Source organism: Salarias fasciatus, chromosome 1 (genome assembly GCF_902148845.1).
Source record: "Salarias fasciatus chromosome 1, fSalaFa1.1, whole genome shotgun sequence".
In the NCBI taxonomy this organism is placed as follows: domain Eukaryota; kingdom Metazoa; phylum Chordata; class Actinopteri; order Blenniiformes; family Blenniidae; genus Salarias; species Salarias fasciatus.
Window position 1 is genome coordinate 340,992 of NC_043745.1, and position 23,145 is coordinate 364,136.

A 23,145-nucleotide genomic window follows, 5' to 3' on the forward strand; every position below is an offset into this window, starting at 1 on the left:
AGGGGCCAAGCACCGACCCCTGAGGGACCCCTGTTGATAGGCCATGTGACCTTGACACCTCCCCTCGCCATGACACTCTGAAGGATCTGCCTGTGAGGTGGACCTGGACCACAACGGGACAGAACCTGAGATGCCAAGGTCAGAGAGTGAGGAGAGGAGGATTTGATGGTTCATGGTGTCAAAGGCAGCAGACAAGTCCAGCAGCAGGAGGACAGAGGACTGACCAGCAGCAGGAGGACAGAGGACTGACCAGCAGCAGGAGGACAGAGGACTGACCAGCAGCAGGAGGACAGAGGACTGACCAGCAGCTCTTGCCAGCCGCAGAGATTCTGTGACTGACAGGAGAGCAGTCTCGGTGGAGTGGTCGCATCTGAAGCCTGACTGAAATGGGTCAAGTAGGTTGTTGTTCCGCAGGTGTTCAGAGACTTGGTTAAATACTGAGCCTCCAGTATTTTCGACAGGAATGGTAGAAGTGAGACTGGCCTCTAGTTTTCAACCTGGGCTGGGTTGAGATGAAGCTTTTTTAGTAGTGGGGTGACGCGGGCTTGTTTAAAAGTAACAGGAAAAATGCCGGTTTCCAGGGAGGAATTGACAATGTGCGTGACTGCAGGTTTGATTATGGGCAAGATGGTCTGCAGAATGCTGCTGGGTGTTGGATCGAGAGGACATGTTGTCGGTTTTGAGCTCAGAAGAAGTCTGGAGACCTCATCCTCACTCAAAGGAGCAAAAGAGCAGAGAGAAGGTGCAGTAGTGGGTTTGAGCTGACTGGGCTGGTCCGGCTCAGAGAACTGGTTCTGATTGCAGCCTCCTTGTCAGTGAAAAAGGAGGCGAACATATCAGGAGTCAGCTCAGTGGACGGCTGAGCAGCTGGAGGAGAAAGCAGGGAGTTGGAACACCATAAACAGTTTTCTGGAATCAGAAGCTGCACAGATCTTGTTCTGATAAAAAGCTTTCTTTGCGGACTGCAAGCGGGAGGTAAAGGAAGCAAGTTTCTGTTTGTATGAGGACAAATTAGCGGGCTCTTGGGATTTATGCCACTTTCTTTCTGCTGCCCTGAGTCCAGCTCTTTGTTCTCTCAGAACTTCTGAGAGCCATGGACTTGGTTGTTTTTTCTTGGCTGGTTTCGACACCCGGGGGCAGAGTTTGTCCAAAGAGGATGCCAGAGAGGACCAGAGTGCTTCTGTAGCCTCATTAACAGGAAGTGATGAGAAGTGAGAGTAGTCCGGCAGGACAGAGCTGAGCTGCTGTGAGGGACTTCAGGTTTCTGCGGAAGGAGACCATCTGTGTCGGTGACTGCAATGGCAGAAAGGCAGCCGCAAATTTTACCAAGAAATGGTCAGATAGGTGTAGTGGAGTAACCATCACCTCTGCTATGGAGCAGTTACGAGTCAGCACCAAGTCAAGGATTTTGCCAGCTTTGTGGGTGGGAGGAGACGGAGCCAGTACAAGCGCAAAGGAAGCCATCAGTGCCAAAAAGTCCTGTGCCTGAGATTTGTCAACATGAATGTTCATGTCTCCCATGACAGTCAGTGGTGTGCCATCATCAGGGATGTCAGAGAGTAACATGTCCATTTCAGAGACAAAGCCATCCAGATTACTCCCTGGTGGGTGGTACACAACCAGAATATATGCTTTGATGGGAGTAGTGACCGTTAAAGCATGATATTCAAACGTTGTGTTGTTGTTCGACGGGCGCAGTGAGGAGAAGGACCAGTTGCCTGGAATGAGAATGCCAGCACCGCCTCCTCGGCCAGTAGAGCGAGGGGTGTGGCTTAACGTAGCACCGCCTCCTCGGCCAGTAGAGCGAGGGGTGTGGCTTAGCGCAGCGGACGCAGAGAGTGCAGCTAGTGTAGCTGAGTTTTCTGGGCGGATCCAGGTCTCAGTCAGGGCTAGGACCTGAATGTCTGAGAGTTTCATCAGAGAACTGATGAATTCTGTCTTATTAACTGCGGACTGACAGTTCCAGAGACCGGAGGTAACTGAGTGTGGGCTGGACCACTTCCAGAGAGAGAGGACAGGTTGTGTGGATTGCGTTTGTGGAGGACTACGCGTCTTTTCCGGTTGCCGACGATGACTGGGATACGTAAGAAACACATTGTGCATTAGACTGTGACAGACCGACCTTAGTGAAGCCGGTGTCCTTGCTCGGTGGACTCGCGCAGGTAGACTCACAGGTCTTTACCCTCTGTCGTCTTCACACTATGTGGGCTGACGCTGTGGCTGATGTCCAAGCGCAGTCTGTGCTGTGAAGTACCTGACGGAGTCACAGCTGTTTCCAACTTGACTGATTGCGCCCAGCTGACCCGCCCCTGTCTGATGTCACTGGAGCCAGACAATAGAAGGTGTGACCCGCGTCAACGACCTCTCTACTGGGCAGACAGAAACCGAAACTGCAGTACAAGCACCTAACCACCCCCAAACACAGCAACAACAACACAATAAGCAATTCAAACTCACCAAAGCTGGCTCTAACTTTTGCAGTCTAAGATTCAGTGCTTGTTGAGATGCAGATGAATGCATTATATCGAAGTTTGGATCTGAATGGAGGACATACAGCTCATCCGGGAGCGATACGATTAACCATCACTTTCTCCAAGGCTTAGGAGCTCTGGCTTTTCTGTTTCACTGTCATATATAGTGAATACATTTCACAGACATATATTCATCCAGCTCTGACAGCTGAGAAGGGATTTTTTTAATCAGCGGCACCATGGTGATACGGAGCTTTTCATGGGCAGCTTCCCAATCAGCTTAAACAGTCTTCAAAAAACTCTCTGAGACGGTAGATTCATTTCCAGAAGTTTTAGTGAAGAATACTGTGAAACTGAGATAAACAATACAGAGTCACACACTGCATTACACATTTCACATCACATATGCACAATACACAGTGCAGCTGAGCCACTCTGGCCTCATAACTAACAAAGCAATTACCAAGGAGCTTAAATACCATTAACAATATGAAACATGAGACTAACTAGTGTTAGCATTTTACCAGTTAGCAATCGCGAGTTAGCATCGCTAGTTAGCATCGCGAGTTAGCATCGCGAGTTAGCATCGCGGCTAAAGCACAATCCAAACAGATACAGTGTGAAACAACAGCGTTAGAAACACTCACAGACGTTGCCTCAGCGAAGGGGAGAGAGAAGGAGAACCACACAAGGGAGGACAACGGTTGAAGCTCAAGTGATAGCAGCTGATTACAGCACAGCAGCTTACTTCTTTCTGCTAGCACACTCGCTACTTCCGGTGGCGCACTGGCTACTTCCGGTGACACGCTGACTACGGGGTGCCATGGCAATGAACGTAAACAAACCACATTAAAATGTTGAAACAACTAAATAACATACCCATAGTACATATGAGGGGCATAACACTCCCCGCCTGGGGTCTCTAGAGAACCCACATTAACAAACAGACTCAGTCTTTGGAGAAAAAAGCAAGACAGTTTCTGACACAGGCCGAAGAAAGGCCTTCCTTGTCCCAGCCTTGACGACTTCCAGTTCCACTCTCCGGACCAATCCATCTTCCCCTGGGAAGGTCTTCGAGATGACACCCATCGGCCATTGGTTCCTCTTCGCTTGATGATCTTTTAGGAGAACAATATCTCCATCCTGGAGACTTGGCCGTTTCTCCTGCCACTTGTGACGAAGTTGAAGTGTTTTGAGATATTCATGCCTCCACCTGTTCCAAAACATGTCTGCAAGGCCTTGAACTCGTTTCCACTCTTCTCTGATGAGATCCACTTCTTTAAGCCCATCTGAAGGAGGAGGAGGCGCAGAACCTGTCTTCAGTGTCAGGAGCATCGCTGGGGTAAGGATGAGAGGTGACTCTGGGTCGGATGACACTGGGATGAGCGGTCTAGCGTTCATGATTGCTGCTACTTCCGCCATGAGTGTGACCAAGACCTCGTGCGTCAGACGGGACTTCCTTTGTTCAAGCAGCATGCAGTCCAGAATACGACGGGCAATGCCGATCATTCGTTCCCATGCACCTCCCATATGAGATGCATGGGGAAGGTTAAATACCCAGGTGCAGCTCTGGGTATCCAAGTAGTCTTCTACGGTGTTGAAGCCTGGATCAGACCTGACCATCTCCAACTCGCGGGAGGCGCCAATGAAATTAGTCCCACGGTCGGAGCGGATTTGTTTCGCTGGGCCTCTGATCGCGAAGAACCTCCTCAGAGCATTGATGAAGCTGCTGGAACTCATGGCTTCTATCACCTCAATATGAACTGCCCTTGAGCACATGCAGGAGAACATCACAGCCCATCTTTTAGAGTTGGAGGTACCGCCTCTCGTGCGCCGTGTGACGATGTCCCACGGTCCAAAAACATCAACCCCTACGTAGGTGAAGGGAGGAGCAACTTGCAGACGCTCTGCTGGTAGATCTGCCATCTGCTGATGTTCGATCCTTCCTCTCAGCTTTCTACAGGTAACACACCTGTGAAGTAGGCTACTGATGCAGCGTTTACCTCCGACCAGCCAGAAACCTGCGGCTCGAATGGCCCCCTCGGTAAGGTGCCTTCCTTGGTGTTTCACTTCTTCGTGATAGTGAGAAACGAGCAGGGTTGCGAGGTGATGGCGCCCAGGGATAATGATTGGGTGAGTCTCTTCCAGGCTCAGACCTGACTGTTTGATCCGGCCCCCTACTCTGAGGAGCTGATCTTGGTCCATAGTTGGATGCAGTTTCCATAGGCTGCTTGAAGTTGGAATGTTGGTCCCTGAGGTGACGCACTTCAGCTCTTCTGGATAGCACGCGTGTTGAACACTCTTTATGATGCACATCTTGGCCTTCAGACACTCCTCCTCCGAAGGACGACAAATGTGCCACCCCTGACATGCACTTTCGGTGGAGCGAGCGAAGGAACGGGCCACATGGATGAGGTGTGCTATGGCTCTTAAGAGAGTGCTGAACTCAGAGAAACGCTCAAAGTGTTGGGGGTGTATCACATCTCTGGTAACATGGGTGAAGCTTGATACCACCTGCGGACGCACTTCAGCGTCGGTGTCAGGATCGATCAGGTCGTAAGTCTTTTGAGGCTCAGACGAATGAAGAGATCCATCATGGAGACCAGCTGGTCCCTTGAGCCAGGTTGTACTGCCTAGCAGAGCTGGTGTCACAGTTCTTGACCCGATGTCAGCTGGGTTGAGGTGTGTTGGGATGTACTTCCACTGGCCAGAACAAGGGGATTGGAGGATACGTTGGATCCTATTGTGCACGTAGACGTAAAATCTTCTCGACTGGTTGTGGATATAACCCAACACGACCTTGCTGTCTGTGTAGTAGATGATGTTATCGAATGTTGTGTCCATCTCTGCAACCACCATTTCAGCGATCTCCACGGCGAGAACAGCTGCGCACAACTCGAGCCTTGGGATGGTTAGACCAGGCTGTGGAGCTAACTTTGCTTTCCCGAAGACAAACCCAATCTTGGACTGCCCTTGGTGGCTCGTTGCTTTCATGTAGGCCACTGCTGCGATTGCTTTGGTGGATGCATCTGCAAAGACAAAGAGTTCTCTCCTTTGTGCACCAGCAGTGGAGAAAGACGTGTAGGAGCGCGGTATCTGGAGTCCCTCAAGGTCTTGAAGCGACTGTTTCCATCTCATCCACTCGATCTCCTTGTCTTTCGGGAGGGGTGAGTCCCAGTCTTCCGCATGCGTGGTGAGTTCCCTGAGTATCAGGCGACCATGAACTGTCACGGGTGCGAGGAACCCTAAAGGGTCGTAGAGACTATTCACGGTTGAGAGCACCCCTCTGCGAGTAAACGGCTTCTGGTCGTCCTTGATTTGGAATGTGAAGGTGTCTGCACGCATATCCCAGAACAATCCGAGGCTTCGTTGGATGGGCAGATCATTGACAAAGAGGTCCAACCCGATGACATCTTTACAGCGATCTTCAACTGGGAATGCTTCGATGACTCCAGGACGATTTGAGGCAATTTTGTGCAGCCTGAGGTTAGATGCTGCCAACATCTTCTGTGCTCGTCCCAAGACACTGATGGCCTCTTCTTCGCTGCTGAAGGACTTTAGAGCATCGTCGACGTAGAACTCACGTTCGATGAGTCTCCTTGCATCGCTACCGTACACAACTTCTGCTTCCTTGGCTGCTCGTCGCAGACCGTACACTGCAACGGCGGGTGAGGGACTGTTCCCAAAAAGGTGGACCCGCATCCTGTAGTCCACGATGTCAGCAGTAGGGTCGTTGTTCCTGTACCAGAGGAAGCGTAGGAAGTCACGGTGGTCCTCTTTCACGACAAAACAGTGGAACATGTGCTCAATGTCGGCTGTGATTGCCACCTGTTCCTTCCTGAATCTCATGAGAACCCCTAGCAGGTTATTGTTAAGGTCTGGGCCTGTGAGCAAAACATCATTGAGAGACACCCCTTCACATGACGCACTGCTGTCGAAAACCACACGGATCTTGTCTGGCTTCCGTGGATGATAATAGCCAAAAAGGGGCAGGTACCAGCACTCTTGCTCCGGCTTTATAGGGGGGGCGACTTCTGCATGTGCTTTTTTAATCATCTTTTCCATGAACTCGAAGAAGTCGGCTTTCATCTGAGGTCGTTTTTCTAGCGAACGTTGGAGTGAGGCGAGACGATCCAGAGCTTGTTTCATGTTGTTAGGCAGCCGCTGCCTTGGTGACCGAAAAGGTAAAGGTGCGACCCAACTTTTGGAGCTGTCCTGGTAGCATTCAGCTTCCATTATCTTCAGGAACTCCAGATCTTCCAGGGACGGGGCAAGTCTGTGGTCATCAGGAGTGCGAGCAAAGACGGTTTGACCTAAGCAGTCTCCACTGTGCACTATTGAGCTCAACATAGAAGTTAGAATTGGATGGTGCTGATGCTTGGGTCAGATCAAATCTCTCTTTCACTTTGATGTGGTTGTCACATGGCTGAAGATGGCTGGCACGACCGTTCTCAAGGATGGCTGTTTTGTAGCTCCTTATCTCAAGTGGTCTGTGAGCACCTCCGAGACACACGTCGCCAACGACGACCCATCCCAGATCGAGCCTTTGAGCGAACGGAGAATCTCCTGGCCCATTTATCTGCTCTCTGACCTTGTGCACCCTTAAGATGTCTCTGCCCAATAAAAGGAGTATTTTGGCGTTGGGATCAAGGGGTGGAATTCTGTCAGCGATACGTTTCAGGTGAGCATGATGGTAGGCTGCATCAGGCGTAGGAATCTCTGTGCGAACATTAGGGATTTGGTTGCACTCTAGCAATGTAGGCAGAGGAATGCTTACTGATCCATCCACAGACTCCACAGTGTAACTGCTGGCTCTTCTCCCCGCTGTCTCTGCACACCCCGCACAGGTCTTGAGCGTATATGGGTAGGAGCTTCCTGAGATCTTGAAGACCTCAAAGAACTCTGACCGGGCCAGGGAGCGATTGCTCTGCTCATCCAATATAGCGTACATTCTCTTGGACTCCTCTCTGCGTCCGTTTGGGAAGATGCTGACGAGACAGATTTTGGCACATGCTCTGGCGCTCGATCCTTCACCACATACTTGTGTGCACGCTGAATTAACCTCCTGGCTGTCCGCTTTGTCCTCCTCCCCGCCGTCATCTGAGGTGGAGGTGGATGACTTGGATTTCCAGGTAGGTGAATCGGGGTGTAGTGCTGTCACGTGAGCAGTACTGTTGCACTCTGTACATTTTATTTCAGTGGTGCAGTTCTTTGCAAGATGTTCTGTGGATGAGCAGCAACGAAAGCAGATGCGATAATCTTTCAAAAGCTGTTTTCTTTCATTTATGCTCTTCTCACGGAAGCCTCTGCATTTCTTCAGGGGATGAGGTTTTTTATGCAGGGGGCAGTGTTTATTTGGATCGGCCAGTTCTCCGCTTTCTCTGGGCTCGAACTTTGTAGACCCTGAAACTTGCGTCTTGTTAACATACACAGATGTCTTTGCTGGCCTCTCCCACTTGCTCTTTCTTTCTGCTGGGGCTGGGGCTTGGGTGAAGAGGCTGAAGCTTGGATCTGTGCGGGCCTTTGCCTCTGTAGAGATGAAGTTTACCAACGCGCAGAAAGGTGGGAAGGTAACCAGGTGCTCTTGTTTGTATCTTGTCCCAAAGTAGAGCCATTTTTCTTGTAGATTGTATGGGAGTTTCTCAATGATAGGCCTGACTCCCCTGGAGGTGTCCAAGTATGACAGGCCAGCGAGGTAACCATCTTCCTTGGCAGCTTGTAGCTCGGACAGCAGGTCAGCTAGATCTCTGAGTCTTTGTGGATCCTTGTTTGTGACCTTCGGGAAGTTTTCCAACTTACTGAACAGGGCCTGTTCGACAGCCTCTGGTGAGCCGTATACTTTGTCGAGACGTCCCCATGCCATGTACAGTCCAGCAGCCAGATCTCTGATGTTGACTGTTTTTATTCTTCTCACCTGCTCTCCTGACTCTTTTCCCAGATGTTTGATGAGGAGGTCAAGTTCCTCTCCAGCAGACAGATCTAATTCAGCGGTAGCGTTCTGGAATGATGTTTTCCAAGCCCAATAGTTCATTGGCTGTTCATCATATACAGTAAGTCCCGAAGTAACCAGGTGATTACGAGCGAGATATTTAATGAGATCTCCAGTGTGTCCAGAGTGGTCTTGGCTGGCTCCACAGGACATCCTAGAGGCAGACCGCCGAGCAGAGGATGAAGAATCCATTTTTAAATTATGCTGCAGGCGCTTCTCACGAGGTTGAGGAGTTGAATGATGGTTGAGAGCCTGATTGTAGCTTTGTTGTGGTGGTGGGCCGCTACTCTGAGAGGCTTGGAGATCCTGAACTGGCATAATATTGGTAGAAGCAGAAACTTGTGCTTGGCTAGCCTCAAGCAGGTGAGATGTTGAACGATCGACGTCAGTTGGTTGGGGATGTGGACGACAACATGTTAACGAGGTGTCGTTGATCTCTCTGTTAGCAGTTAAACTTTTGCTGGACATGCTAGCTTGCTCCGTAACATAGGAGGCAACTCGCTCATCTTTGGTGGATTGGAGGACTGTGGTGTTAGCCTCGCTGCGTACCTCGAAGCCCATATCTTGTAAACCTGCCACAAGAGTATCTGCTTCTGCTATGGCAGCATCCTTTTCTTTTTCAGCATTTAATGCGTCGAGATTGGCTTTAATGCGGGCCTGTTCCACCTTTAACTCAATTTCTCTCTGAGAATGTGCCGCTCGAGCCTGTGCTGCTTTGGCCTTTGCTCGAGCCATAGCGATAGCTATGCTAACCTTTGAGTTGGAAGATGTGCCAGATGAGCTGCTGCTACTCGAGCGCACGGATTCGGACTGGTTATCTTCATTTCCTTTCTTGACTGTGCTACGCTGTGACATCTTGACTAACCGTGTTTCCAGAACTCAGAGAAGGAGGCTAACGTGAAGCTTTCTGGTAGCTGTAGAGTTAGCCACTTATCTGCTGATATGGAGTTGCTCCGTAGTATGGTGATTCTCATGTCCCTCATTAGCCGTATGCCGTCTTTTCACTTTCATGGGCAGCTTCCCAATCAGCTTAAACAGTCTTCAAAAAACTCTCTGAGACGGTAGATTCATTTCCTGAAGTTTTAGTGAAGAATACTGTGAAACTGAGATAAACAATACAGAGTCACACACTGCATTACACATTTCACATCACATATGCACAATACACAGTGCAGCTGAGCCACTCTGGCCTCATAACTAACAAAGCAATTACCAAGGAGCTTAAATACCATTAACAATATGAAACGTGAGACTAACTAGTGTTAGCATTTTACCAGTTAGCAATCGCGAGTTAGCATCGCGAGTTAGCATCGCGAGTTAGCATCGCGGCTAAAGCACAATCCAAACAGATACAATGTGAAACAACAGCGTTAGAAACACTCACAGACGTTGCCTCAGCGAAGGGGAGAGAGAAGGAGAACCACACAAGGGAGGACAACGGTTGAAGCTCAAGTGATAGCAGCTGATTACAGCACAGCAGCTTACTTCTTTCTGCTAGCACACTCGCTACTTCCGGTGGCGCACTGGCTACTTCCGGTGACACGCTGACTACGGGGTGCCATGGCAATGAACATAAACAAACCACATTAAAATGTTGAAACAACTAAATAACATACCCATAGTACATATGAGGGGCATAACAGAGCTGTTCGGCAAATCAGGGAGCTTTATTCCGAGGGTGTGGACAGGTCTACTCGGAGCTGATCGTCTGCGATCAAAAATATGAAACATGTTCATTATCTACGATCTCCCCTTCCGACGCCTCCCGAGAGGCTCCGATCTGAAAAAATCTCTCTGAACACACCGCACACCACATGAAGATCGGACCCAAACTCAATTGCATACTCCTGACAATCGGACCGTGTGGACTTCGATCGGGAGGAGAAGATCAGGGCATAATTCGGCCCGAATATCCTGTAGTGTGTGCTGGCCTGTACAGTTTTGCATCAGATACTGTAGTTTTTGATTTGCATCAGCCTCCTGGAAACATTGTCATGTCTGTCATGACTTTTTGTTCTTGATGTTGCCTTATTTAGAGACAAGGCATTCTTTTGGTCTTTTTGAATTTCTCTATTGAGTGAGCTAATAAATATGTGGATTTACAAATCTTCTCTTCTTAGTGTATTCATTTGATTAATCATGAACTACAATTTATTTTGTGTTGTCCTAGAATTGCAATTCTTTATTTGGGACGCTTAGCAGATATGAGATTAGTAATGTGATTAATTAGATTAATGAATTACAAATCCTGTAATTAGATACTTTTTTTTAATCGCCTGACAGCGATATATTTCTAATTAAAGCTGCAAGCGGCATTGGTCGGGACCGAGCCTCCTCGCCAGCCCATGACTGGGACGTCCTCGTAACTTGCTGGCCGAAATCCAGGTCACTGGGAGTTTTGCTACTCTGTAAGCGTCCATTTTCTTGATTTTACCTCATTTTCTGGGTTAAAAGGGCTTTTATTTTGAAGGAATTTTGGGCTTTTATTTTGGAAAGGTAGTATATGCTGTCATTGACACTGGTTAATCCAGTCAATGTGTTTTGTTTGAAATATCATTTTTCCCAAATTTTTTACTTTTATTTTGAATGGATTTGAGGCTCTTATTTTGACACTCCAGAAACCTTTTAGACCTCAATGAGACGAAAGTGTGAGTATTGGTTTGATCTTTCTACGACATTCCTGCGGGCCGGGGCAAACATTTTCATTTTTCAAGGTGGCGCTAGAGAGCAGATGGGGTTAATTTTTCTATTTCATAAAATTTTTCAACAGTCTGGATGTGCGTGCCAAATTTGGTGAGTTTTTGTGCATGTTTAGCGGGTCAAATTTGAGTTTGTTTCCGCGATGGAATAGCTAGCATATAGCTGTTAGCATCTGTCATCCATTAGCATTGTTCTTTTTAGCACTGTTAGCATCTCCCATCCTTTAAAATGAAGATGTTAGTATCTCATCTATTAGCATGTAGCTGTTAGCATCTTCCATTCATTTCACTGGAAATCTTAGAATGCCATTTACTAGCATGTAGCTGTTAGCATCTCTCACCCACTAGCATGGGTTTTTTAGCACCACTAGCATCTCTCATCCACTAACATGGAGCTGTTAGCTTCTTCCATCTGCTTTTAAGAGCCACAGAATGAAGGCACTGAGTGTCAGAGTTTGATTGACAGCTGCTGTCAGCTGTGTAACTGCGCTGTATGCCCATATATGGTCATGTGAGTTAGAGTGGAGAGAGGAGAAAATAAAAGCTTCTGTTTGGCAAACAACTGCTCCTTGTTCCATTCCTGTTGGGCAAAACTGTACAAAAATTAAAGACACAAGCGGCATTGGTCGGGACCGAGCCTCCTTGCCGGCCCGCGACTGAGAGGTCCACCCACTATCATGGGAGTTGTCAGCAACTGTCATCCACTAACATGGAGCTGTTAGCATCTGTCATTCATTGTCCTCTTTCACGTCACGTGACTCTTATGTCTGTACGACAAACGGTCTCGGAGGAGATAATTTTTTCGTGAGGAGTGATTTTGAGCAAAATTTTACATTGAAAGGGAAATAGCGGACTTCCTGTTGGATTTAGGTCAGGGGTGTCAGTGCGTGAAATGTAGATCTTGATGAGACGAACGTGTGAGTCTTGATTTGATCTCTCTATGACATTCCTGCGGGCCGTGGCGACAATTTTACTGTTTCTAGGTGGCGCTAGAGAGCAGGTGGTGTTCGTTTTTGGATTTTATAAAATTTTTCGCCGATCATGATGTGCGTGCCAAATTTGGTGAGTTTTTGTGCATGTTTAGGGGGTCAAATTTGCGTTTACTTGGTAGGTCAGTATAATAATGAAGAAGAACGAGAAACACACGAATAACAATAGAGACCTTGCCCTCCAGGCTCGGTCCCTAATAATAGTGAAGAAACGAACAAATAACAATAGAGACCTTGCCAAAAGGCCACCATGCCCTACGGGGCTCGGTCCCTAATTAAAGCCGCAAGCGGCATTGGTCGGAACCGAGCCTCCCCGCCGTACCACGACTGAGACGTCCTCGTACCTTGCTGGCAGAAATCCAGGTCACCAGGAGTTTTGCTACTCTGTAAACATCCGTTTTTCAATGTGTTTTGTCTGAAATGCCATTTTTCACAAAATTTGGACTTTTATTTTGAAAAGGTTTGAGGCTCTTATTTTGACACTCCAGAAACCTTTTAGACCTCAATGAGACGAACTCGTGAGTGTTGGTTTGATATTTGTACGACATTCCTGCGGGCCGTGGCGACCATTTTCGTTTTTGTAGGTGGCGCTAGAGAGCAGATGGGGTAAATTTTTGTATTTCATAAAATTTTTCACCAGTCCGGATGTGCGTGTCAAATTTGGTGAGCTTTCGTGCATGTTTAGCCGGTCAAATTTAGTTTGTTTCCGCGATGGAACAATAACTACCATATAGCTGTTAGCATCTGTCATCCATTAGCATTGGTCTTTTTAGCACTGTTAGCATCTCCCATGCTTTAAAATGAAGATGTTGGCATCCCATCTATTAGCATGTAGCTGTTCGCATCTGTCATCTGTTAACATGGGTTTTTTAGCACCACTAGCATCTCCCATCCACTAACATGGAGCTGTTAGCTTCTCTCACCCACTAACTTGGGAGCTGTTAGCATTTCCCATCCACTAACATGGAGTTGTTAGCTTCTCCCATCTGCTTTTGACAGTCACTGAATGAAGGCACTGAGAGTCAGAGTTTGATTGACAGCTGCTGTCAGCTGTGTAACTGCACTGTATGCCCATATATGGTCATGTGAGTTAGAGTGGAGAGAGGAGAAAATAAAAGCTTCTGTTTGGGAAACAACTGCTCCTTGTTCCTTTCCTGTTTGGCAGAATTGAACAAAAAATATCACGTTTGATAGGAAAATTAATTGTCTTTCAGCTGGTGAGGCTTTCAGAAGAGTCAGACTTTTAGTTTGGACCGTAGAGGCCTCAGATTGTGAGAAACGCAAGATTTTTCCCCATCCGGCTCCATTATAACTGAGAGCAAAAAAAAAATGCAGAGCGCACACATTTCTATACCTGTGAAAACGTACATATATCATGAAATTTTCCCCACTTATGTCACATCATCTTGTTCGGGAGAACCTGGTGATGCTTCACGTGTGCTCGGTTTGTCGATCGGAGTCACGGTTTAGCCACACTCGATGCTTGTTCGAGGTGCTGAAAACAGGCAAATTTTCTTCCTTTTTTCCCATTATAACAGATAAGGGCAGGAGCAAGGCAGGATTTCAGACTTCCAACAGGGCTCGACATTATAAATGGCCCGGTGGCCCGGGAGCACTTTTAAAACCGTCCGGGCCAGTAGATTGCGCAATGCACTGGCCCGTTGGGCCGGTGAAAAATAATACCTTGAAAATAAATAAATAAATAATTTCACATTAATTCCCAATGGTACTGTGACATAAACGTAGCGTTACGTGATTCCAATCAAAGACGAGGTATTATTCCTTCTGTGCGCAGCAGCGCTGTGCCCTGAAAGCAGCTGCTGTCACACACAGTGGAGCCGGCTCGCTCCCGTGGTACATGAACGCGCGCCACTCGCTTGCCTCATGTTCAGAGTCAGCGGTGCATGGCAGGAGGAGAAGAGCATCGGTGTAAATACGTCTGCTTTCAGTGACATTTAAGGCATAGCGCCCCCACGCTTCAATGGTGAGGACAAGTACTGCATGCAGGCCGGCAGCTTTATTAAAGTGAAATAGTGATGCGCAAATCATACATTCAAATTGGCCTAATTCTGCATATGATCCATGATTATGATCATACAAAAAAAACAATAATAAAATAAATGAAATACATAAGGGAAACAGCATTTCCCCAATATTTAGCCCCCCCCCCCCCCCCCCCAAAAAAAAAAAAAAAAAAAATTCACAAATCATGTTTTCAGGGGGGCTCATGTCTCATCAAGGGGGCCTAGACCCCCCTGGCTCCCCGTAGTTCGCGCCCTGGTTAACGTGCATGATTAGAAGTGTATGATAACACATTGTTCGGGTACTATGGGGAAAATGGAGTCTGTCATATGATGGTGCAGATTTGCATGCACACAACGCGTGGCGTTTGTGATGCAGTGATCTTTTAGATCGGCGCTTTCAATATCTGAGCATAACAGTTTATCATACACTTCAGTCTCTATATCAGCCTGTCCTGTCCTCTGTATAAGCTGCAGCAGAATGGATCAAGATTACCTGTGATATTAGAATATCATGGATGTATTTTATTTACATTTTCATAGTGCTATTCACACTGAACACTAACTATAAACAGTATTGTTTTAAAATAGTTTTAAATCAAGTGGGCGGTACCTCTGAGTAAACATACTGTTCTACTGTAGCAGTACTAAAATAAATGGCATTGATTGAAACAAATGAGTTTTCATTACTGATACATGACAAATTCCAGTGGCTCAGTTACCATGGTTACAACAGTGTCATGTGAAGTTGCCTGTATAGAGGATGCATGCTTAGCGTGCGTGTCAGGGCCAGCGTGTCAAAATCATCCGGGCCAGTCAACATCAAAATCCACTGGCCCGGGGGGCCAGTAGTAAATCTCCCTTAATGTCTACCCCTGCTTCCAACTTTGAATGCTAATAAAATCCACACCGTTAGACTTTTGACAAAGTTGCTCACAAATTTTGTAGAGAAAATTGTCCTCTATCACGTCGCGTGACTCTTATGTCTGTACGACAAACGGTCTCGGAGGAGATAATTTTTTCGTGAGGAGTGATTTTGAGCAAAATTTTAATTTGAAAGGGGAATCACGAACTTCCTGTTGGATTTAGGTCAGGGGTGTCAGCGCGTGAAATGTAGATCTTGATGAGACGAACGCGTGAGTGTTGGTTTGATCTCTCTACGATATCCCTATGGGCCGTAGCAACTGTTTTGGTCTTTTTATGGGATATAGGTGGCGCTATAGAGCAGATGCTGGGTTTTTTTTTTCCATTTTATCAAATTTTTCGCCAATCTGGATGTGCATGCCAAATTTGGTGAGTTTTCGTGCATGTTTAGGGGGTCAAATTTGGGGTCAAACACGCGGGACGAGTAATATCTAAGAAGAAAAAGAAACGGACGAAAAACAATAGAGACCTTAGAGACACAAACTGTGTCCTGGGTCAGCTCCTGTCGAGCCTGATGCCATTGCGCAGCAGGTTAGCGCATCGCTAGCTCCTCTCTTTAGCTGCATGCACACTGCTCTGCTTCGGCTCTTCTTCTTCGTTGTAATTAATGGCGGTTGGCAAATTCTTGTTAGAGCGCCTACTTCTCTGGAATGGGTCGTACAATAAACTTGGTCAGCTCACACACAAGTCTCGCTAAATCATGTGACCAAAACCTGGGTCAGATCAAATCGCAGCCTCTGCGGTTAGCAAATCTCTTTTTGTCATAACGCGATTTGTCACAAAAGCAATGAATCGTTCAGCCCTATTTGAAATAGAGTTGAACAGGCAGTGAACCACTGTTTCAGGGACAGCCTTTGAAAGCAGGTTCCTTTTCAGAGCAGCACACTTGGAGCTTGGTTTTGGACGCAGTGTGTCCAGTCCCACGTAGAGTCTTTGAAAGACTTGAAATGTTTCAGCAGGCTTCACTGAGTATTGGAGGTTAAGCTCATAGGTCATCCCCAAGAGGAAGCAGCAGACTCTGGCTAGAGTAGCAGCATTGGTTAGCGCTGGGATGATGCCCACAGAGTCTGGGTCATGGCAAACGCTCATCTTCAACTCCTCATGCACAGCGGCCTCTGCTGTTCCCTTCATAACATAGAAATTAACAGTATCAAAAGTTTAAATCCTCTGTCGTGCACATTAAACAGGTTTTCAGAACCGTTTTCTTTGAAAATGAGGGACATCCTGATGCAGAAAAACGAGTTCCTGTCTTGTTACTTCAAGTCTAGATGATTGCAGTTCCTCAATACTGGGCTGTCCCACATGCGCCCTAAAAAGTCTCCAACTGATCCAGAGTTCTGACAACAACTAGTAGGAGAGAATAGCTTTTCTTCACTGGCTCCCTGTTGAATCTAGAATAGGGTTTAAAATTGTGCTATGATATATAGAAATGATATACACTAAAACGAGTGTTTCTCTATGATTGCAATGTCTGTGTAAACCATTTACCTGAGGTGAAAGCATGAGCACTGATAGCTCTATAGTAAACATATTCACTACTTCTTGTATATTATGGTATATAAATGCTTTATTAAATGGTTGTAATGAAAAAAAAAACCTGTAAACCACGACCTTTTCCATTTGGCACAGTTCAGCACATTTCCACACAATTTTGAACCATCTGTGAAAGTTGAAATATTTAAAGGTATAATGAACGATGTTTTAGCCAATGAATGGCGTGATGCGAGCTTCAACTATTGGTCCTCCAACATGTCAATCATGCTGGAGAAATGCTTGCGTCACGCCGTCAAGCGGCTCGTAGGAGCCACAGAGACGGTCTGGCGCATGCGCGTTTTCAAAAAGCGAGTAACTGACGTTTGGCTTCGACTTTTTCGAGAAAATCGTCCATTATACCTTTAAGGTCTTGAAAGACAGAAATAAAAATAAACTTCGTTTGTTCCCCAAAAAGGGTTTGTTTGTCAATGTTTTTGAAGAGTAACTCAAACATTTATTTCACATCCATTGCTAAAGGAAAAAAAGGATGAAAAAAGAATGCTGCTAAATGACAACGTGTCTGCTAAACAGTGAACTTGCAGTTTGCAAATGAATGTGTTTACCAGTCTCTCACAAGTAGCATCATTTGCACAGACATCTAGAATGAACTTCACAGGTAACAACATCTGTTATCTGTTTTCTTTAATCTGCAATCACAGAGCAGGAAACAGCTTGGAGCTCTTCCATCAATCACTGATTAACAATATTTAACCTTTAACCCAGCCAGCGCCTATTGATGGCAGCCACTTAGTGCGATCTTATACCGTCTGGTTAATAAACACTGTGAATGATGGAGTCCCCACCTAAGAATACCCTTGAAAGAGATCATTACAGTTTGCAGTGTTGAACTTTTGTTGAGTGTGGGCCATGTTCTGTTGCTAAAAATCTTTTATGTAACATTCTAAGAAATCGGTAAGAATCATTTAAAAAGGAATACATTTGGAAGAGTAAAGAAGGAGTAGTGTGTTTTATTTTGATTTATTAGAATGAAATGTTCATGCCTCTATGTTGCTGATGGCTGCTGTTCTTGTTCCCTCTCCAGTGGTTCAGTTCAGTTTTACCACCACGTTTGTGGCAGCGTTTCCTCTGGCACCCCTTCTGGCTCTCATCAACAATATTTTTGAAATCCGTCTGGATGCTATTAAGATGGTTCGTCTGGAGCGACGGCTGGTTCCCAGAAAGACCAATGACATCGGTGAGTTTTGTTTTTCAATGAACTGACTTCTGTGTAAAGTGGGCAACACTTGTGGTGGAAAGGTTAGGAGGCGAAGCGATGACAGGAGTCTGCTCATCACGTCATCCATCTGTCCTCCACGCCGCTTCATTGGCATGGGCCTGCTCACCCCCAACTCGAGTGAAGACATGAATATGGAGATATTTTTGGTGAGAAAGGTGTGAGCAACTCTACAAGTATAATTTGTAGTTGTGTGTCGTGAGTTGTGTACTTACAGAAAAAATGTGTATGTGAGTTTTTTATTCTGTGACTTGTAAAATGGGATTTGTACACATGTATGAAGAATTTGTGAATGTGTTCATTTTGTGTTGTATTTGTGAAGACGAAAAAAATCTGCAAGTACAGAACTCGCGATACACAGCTACAAATTTAGCTTTTACAAGATCTCAAACCTTGTTATCAAATATACCCAACTTCATATTATACCTTTACAGGTGCTCAAACCTTTTTCATCAAAAATACCTGCATACACGACACACCGTGAATCTTTCATTGGACAAGCGGTGACAGAGGAACACCGACAGGATATTTAAGGCCCAAACATTCCTCCTTGGATGAAGTTGTGGTTGTTAATCTGGATGCAGCCAGTGGAGGTTGATGGTTTCATGTGGGACAAACACTCCAATCCAAACATCCATGAAACAAACTGAGAAAAGAAGTATTCAGATTTAGGTCTTAAGTAATTTTTTGTACATTTTCAGCTTTGCTGTGAAGACACTTCTAAATCAGTGACCCATCTGAAGCGTCCTTGTCCTGAAGTCCAGCTGAGGACATGTTGGACTCCTTGCTTCATGTACGAAATCTTTCCTCCAAGGACTTTTCATTTATCTTCTTCGGTCCTTTCTCTGGTCACACATGAGCTATGCTACTCCACACTGCCCCCAAAGGTCATTGGTGGTATTACTGTAGACTATCTGGACCTTTCATAGATGCTGTTGGGCTGTGGGAAGAACCTAGAGCCCACAGAGAAAAACTTCAAAGCTTTCAAGCCCACAGTCACACAGGGTTGTTGTTCCCATTGCAAACCCCTGAGTCACATGACACTTCCAGAAAAGTGTTAGTGCTCATATCGCATGTGTTAACTTCCGCTGTCTTATGTTTGCAGGTGTTTGGACCAAAGTGTTGGAAGCCATTGGTGTGTTAGCAGTGATTGCAAATGGCCTAGTCATTGGAGTCTCGTCAGACTTTATTCCTCGCCTCGTCTATCGTTACCGTTACGGCCCGTGTGCTAACGGGACTACTGATACACGGTTAGTCATGTGTCAGCAGGTAAAAACTCCTTATAGACTCTAAACAGCCGAGTCCAGTGTTGCCTGATGGTCCTGTGCTGTCGTTGCAGCTGCATGCAGGGTTACATCAACGATACTCTCTCTATGGCCTTCATGAGTCACCCAGACGTTCAGAGGGACTTTAAAATCGAACAGATGCACAATGTCACAGAGTGCTGGTAAGAATACACATGTATGCTCACACACGCCTGTAACCAAGCTTTTAGCACCGGACAAGCCCGTTTTCAGTGTGTCTGAAGCACATGGTGAGTCTCAACAATGTCTCTGGCACTCAGAGACACAAAACAAAAATCAGCATATAATGAAATAAAAACAGCCACACCTTCACCAAAACTGCACACACACACACACACACACACACACACACACACACACACACACACACACACACGCACGCACAGTCTTGTATTTCTATCCTTGTGGGGACCTTCCATTGACTCCCATTCATGTCTAGCCCCTAACCCTGACCCTTACCCTAACCCTAACCCACACCACAACAAAGCCTAACCCTAAAGAAATGTTTTTGACCTTTTACTTTTTTCAGTAACAACAACATGGTCAAGAAAACACTGTTTCTCCTACTTAGGACCGGAAAAAGGTCCCCACAAGGCACGTCGTTCCACGTTTTGCTATCCTTGTGGGGACATTTGGCCCCAACAAGGATAGAAATACGAGAACACACACACACACACACACACACACACACACACACACACACACACACACACACCAGTGGTGAGCGGTGACCTGTTACAGTGCTCATGCTGAAGTGTCAACTACAGCCAGCGCCCAATTTTTGGGTATTTACTTAATAATAAAAAAAATTCATATGTTTTCTACGGAGCCCCGGAGGTGTTCGGCTGCAGAATATTTTATTAAGGCGAGGGAACGCCTTCTATAGTGTGGGTACGCGTTAATAAAGCGTTCCCTCCACGCCACTAGCGGAACAAATCAGAGCCGGGCCGGGGGCGGGGCAAATGACCAGGCCTTTTAATCCAAACCATAAAAGTCATAATAACATCATTACACAACATACACCTGCAACAAGCAGGACTCACAAGCTTCGGCACCACGGAGAGAGAATTATATTAATGACATTACGCACAAGGTGTGTGATGAGAGGCAACAAACACAGAGACCTAAACTGAGCTTTACAATGTCGGAGAAGTTTGTTCCCATAACGCAAAACCTGATGTCACAGCAGCTCCCCTTCAGTGAGCTCTTATTAAAGTGATTATCGCTGTATTTTATTTCTTATAAACCTGAAGGCGGACGCTCTCTCCCGCCGACCCTGCTGACAGATCGCTGCTGCAGAGCCAAACATCTCAGAGCCATAGCGCTGAACAGGCTAACAGAGAGTTTTGTCAGCTCTCCTGATGTGTAGCATTTTATCTGAGAGCAGATCAGCAGGATCAGACTGTTTTCTGACTGACGCTGTCTCGTAGGAGCATACAGCAGCGCGCAAATGCGCACGAATGAGATGGACAGCGGTGGATCATCAGCGTCTCTGCGTCCTGTAAACTGTTATTTTAGCCTGGTTTATCCATTCAGAAAGTCGGCACAGTGTTAATAAACTAAGTTTATCAGATATATTAAAACAAACGTATGTTTCATTCACGTTTATCGTCATATGTGCTAGCTTGAAAGTGAGGAACAAAAATTCGTTACTGTTTTTGTGACGACTACATCAGGAGCAGGTCGACCACTTGAAATTATTTCCCTCTTTTCTTCAAAAGTTCTCCGGGAAAACGAAACTGAACGCAAAGACTGAATCGTATTGATTTCACTCATTCTGACTCGGCTACTACAAGGCAGTGAAGTTAGGTCGTGAAGTGAATCCAGTTGTGAGCGTGCCCGTTGGCAGATGAGCTGCTTCACTGACAGCTTTTTCGCCATTCAAAAGGCTCATGTGCAGCAGACCGCCCCGAGCGCGGGGACTGCTCAATATCGCAGTGCGCATGCGCGAAACAAGCTGTCAGCTTTCCAGCTTTTCGCAAGCAAAATGGGACAGATGAGGCAGGAATTTCAAACCAAAACAGTAGAAAAAACGTACTGCATTACAGAACACACTGACAGATGAATATTTTCAATTATTTTATTGAAGGGCTTTGGCATGCACTGCATTTATAGCTTATTATGACCACTCGCCCCTGACACACACACACACACACACACACACACACACACACACACACACACACACACACACGCACAGTCTTGTATTTCTATCCTTGTGGGGACCGTCCATTGACTCCCATTCATGTCTAGCCCCTAACCCTGACCCTTACCCTAACCCTAACCCACACCACAACAAAGCCTAACCCTAAAGAAATGTTTTTGCACTTTTACTTTTTTCAGTAACAACAACATGGTCAAGAAAACACTGTTTCTCCTACTTAGGACCGGAAAAAGGTCCCCACAAGGCACGTCATTCCACGTTTTGCTATCCTTGTGGGGACATTTGGCCCCGACAAGGATAGAAATACAAGAACACACACACACACACACACACACACACACACACACACACACACACACACACATTCTAGATGGGTGTTTTCTTTGGAGGATTTTGTACATTTGTACAGCGTTTTTGACAGAACAACCATCACAAAGATTTTCACAGAGGTCGAGAATCTTATAGAGATCAAGATATAAAGATAAAAGGTGATATAAACAGTTTGATACAGAACACACAAGGTAAGAGAGTGTATAGTGCACAGTACATAAGATGAGAGAGAGGATATATGTATAAACAGTGCAGAGTGCAGTCAAGACAACGCTGTGTCAGGTTGGACTAGGAAGGTTTTTGGAGCAGATCTGTTTTTAGATGTTTTTTCAAAGCCTCTACTGAGTCCAGGGAGAGCCGATGTGGAGGGAGTTGGTTCCAGAGGCGAGGCGCGGTAGATATGTACAAATGGTCACCCCTATTTTTAAAGCGAGTCCGGGGGACTGACCTCAGGCTTCCAGCTGAGCTCTAGGGTTTCATTAGGTCTCTGATAGACATGGGAGCCTTGCCAAGTAGGGGTCAAAAAGTCAGCACCGGGATTTTAAACTCGACACAGAACACAACAGGGAGCCAGTGGAGGGATTTTAACCTGGATTCAGCAGGGTGCCAGGTGGGGCAGGGAGCCTCCACCTCCTGATGGAGCTGGTCAGCAGCTGAGTTCTGGACGTTCTGAAGACCAGCAGCTCTTTCTGTTGAGGCAGTGCACAGGCTGCTGAAGTAGTCCAGCCGAGGAGATGAACGCATGAATGATGGTTTCCAGCTGGTTCTTAGACACCATGAGCCTGAGCTGAGCGATACCGTCCAGCTAGAAGAAACAGGCTGGAACCAGCTGGGAGAAACAGGTTCTAACAGCTGGAAGAAACAGGTGGAAGAAACAGGTTCTAACCAGCTCTAAGAAACAGGTTCTAACCAGCTCTAAGAAACAGGTTCTAACCAGCTCTAAGAAACAGGTTCTAACCAGCTGGAAGAAACAGGTTCTAACCAGCTGGAAGAAACAGGTTCTAACAGCTGGAAGAAACAGGTTCTAACAGCTGGAAGAAACAGGCTCTAACAGCTGGAAGAAACAGGTTCTGACCAGCTGGAAGAAACAGGTTCTAACCAGCTGGAAGAAACAGGTTCTAACAGCTGGAAGAAACAGGTTCTAACAGCTGGAAGAAACAGGTTCTAACAGCTGGAAGAAACAGGTTCTGACCAGCTGGAAGAAACAGGTTCTAACAGCTGGAAGAAACAGGTTCTAACAGCTGGAAGAAACAGGTTCTAACCAGCTGGAAGAAACAGGTTCTGACCAGCTCTAAGAAACAGGTTCTAACAGCTGGAAGAAACAGGTGGAAGAAACAGGTTCTAACCAGCTCTAAGAAACAGGTTCTAACAGCTGGAAGAAACAGGTGGAAGAAACAGGCTCTAACCAGCTCTAAGAAACAGGTTCTAACAGCTGGAAGAAACAGGCTCTAACCAGCTCTAAGAAACAGGTTCTGACCAGCTGGAAG

General features: G+C 46.3%; 1 protein-coding gene across 2 annotated transcripts in view; it reads left to right on the top strand.

Annotated features, from left to right (window-relative positions):
• Positions 1 to 23,145, top strand: part of LOC115391075 (anoctamin-9-like) — a 151,334-nt gene that overhangs the window by 119,692 nt on the left and 8,497 nt on the right. For both annotated transcript variants that reach the window (XM_030095175.1, XM_030095185.1), the window contains 3 exons: positions 17,669 to 17,821; positions 18,966 to 19,110; positions 19,200 to 19,307. In XM_030095175.1, coding sequence (XP_029951035.1) covers positions 17,669 to 17,821; positions 18,966 to 19,110; positions 19,200 to 19,307 — 406 coding nt within the window. The remainder of the gene's footprint in view (positions 1 to 17,668; positions 17,822 to 18,965; positions 19,111 to 19,199; positions 19,308 to 23,145) is intronic.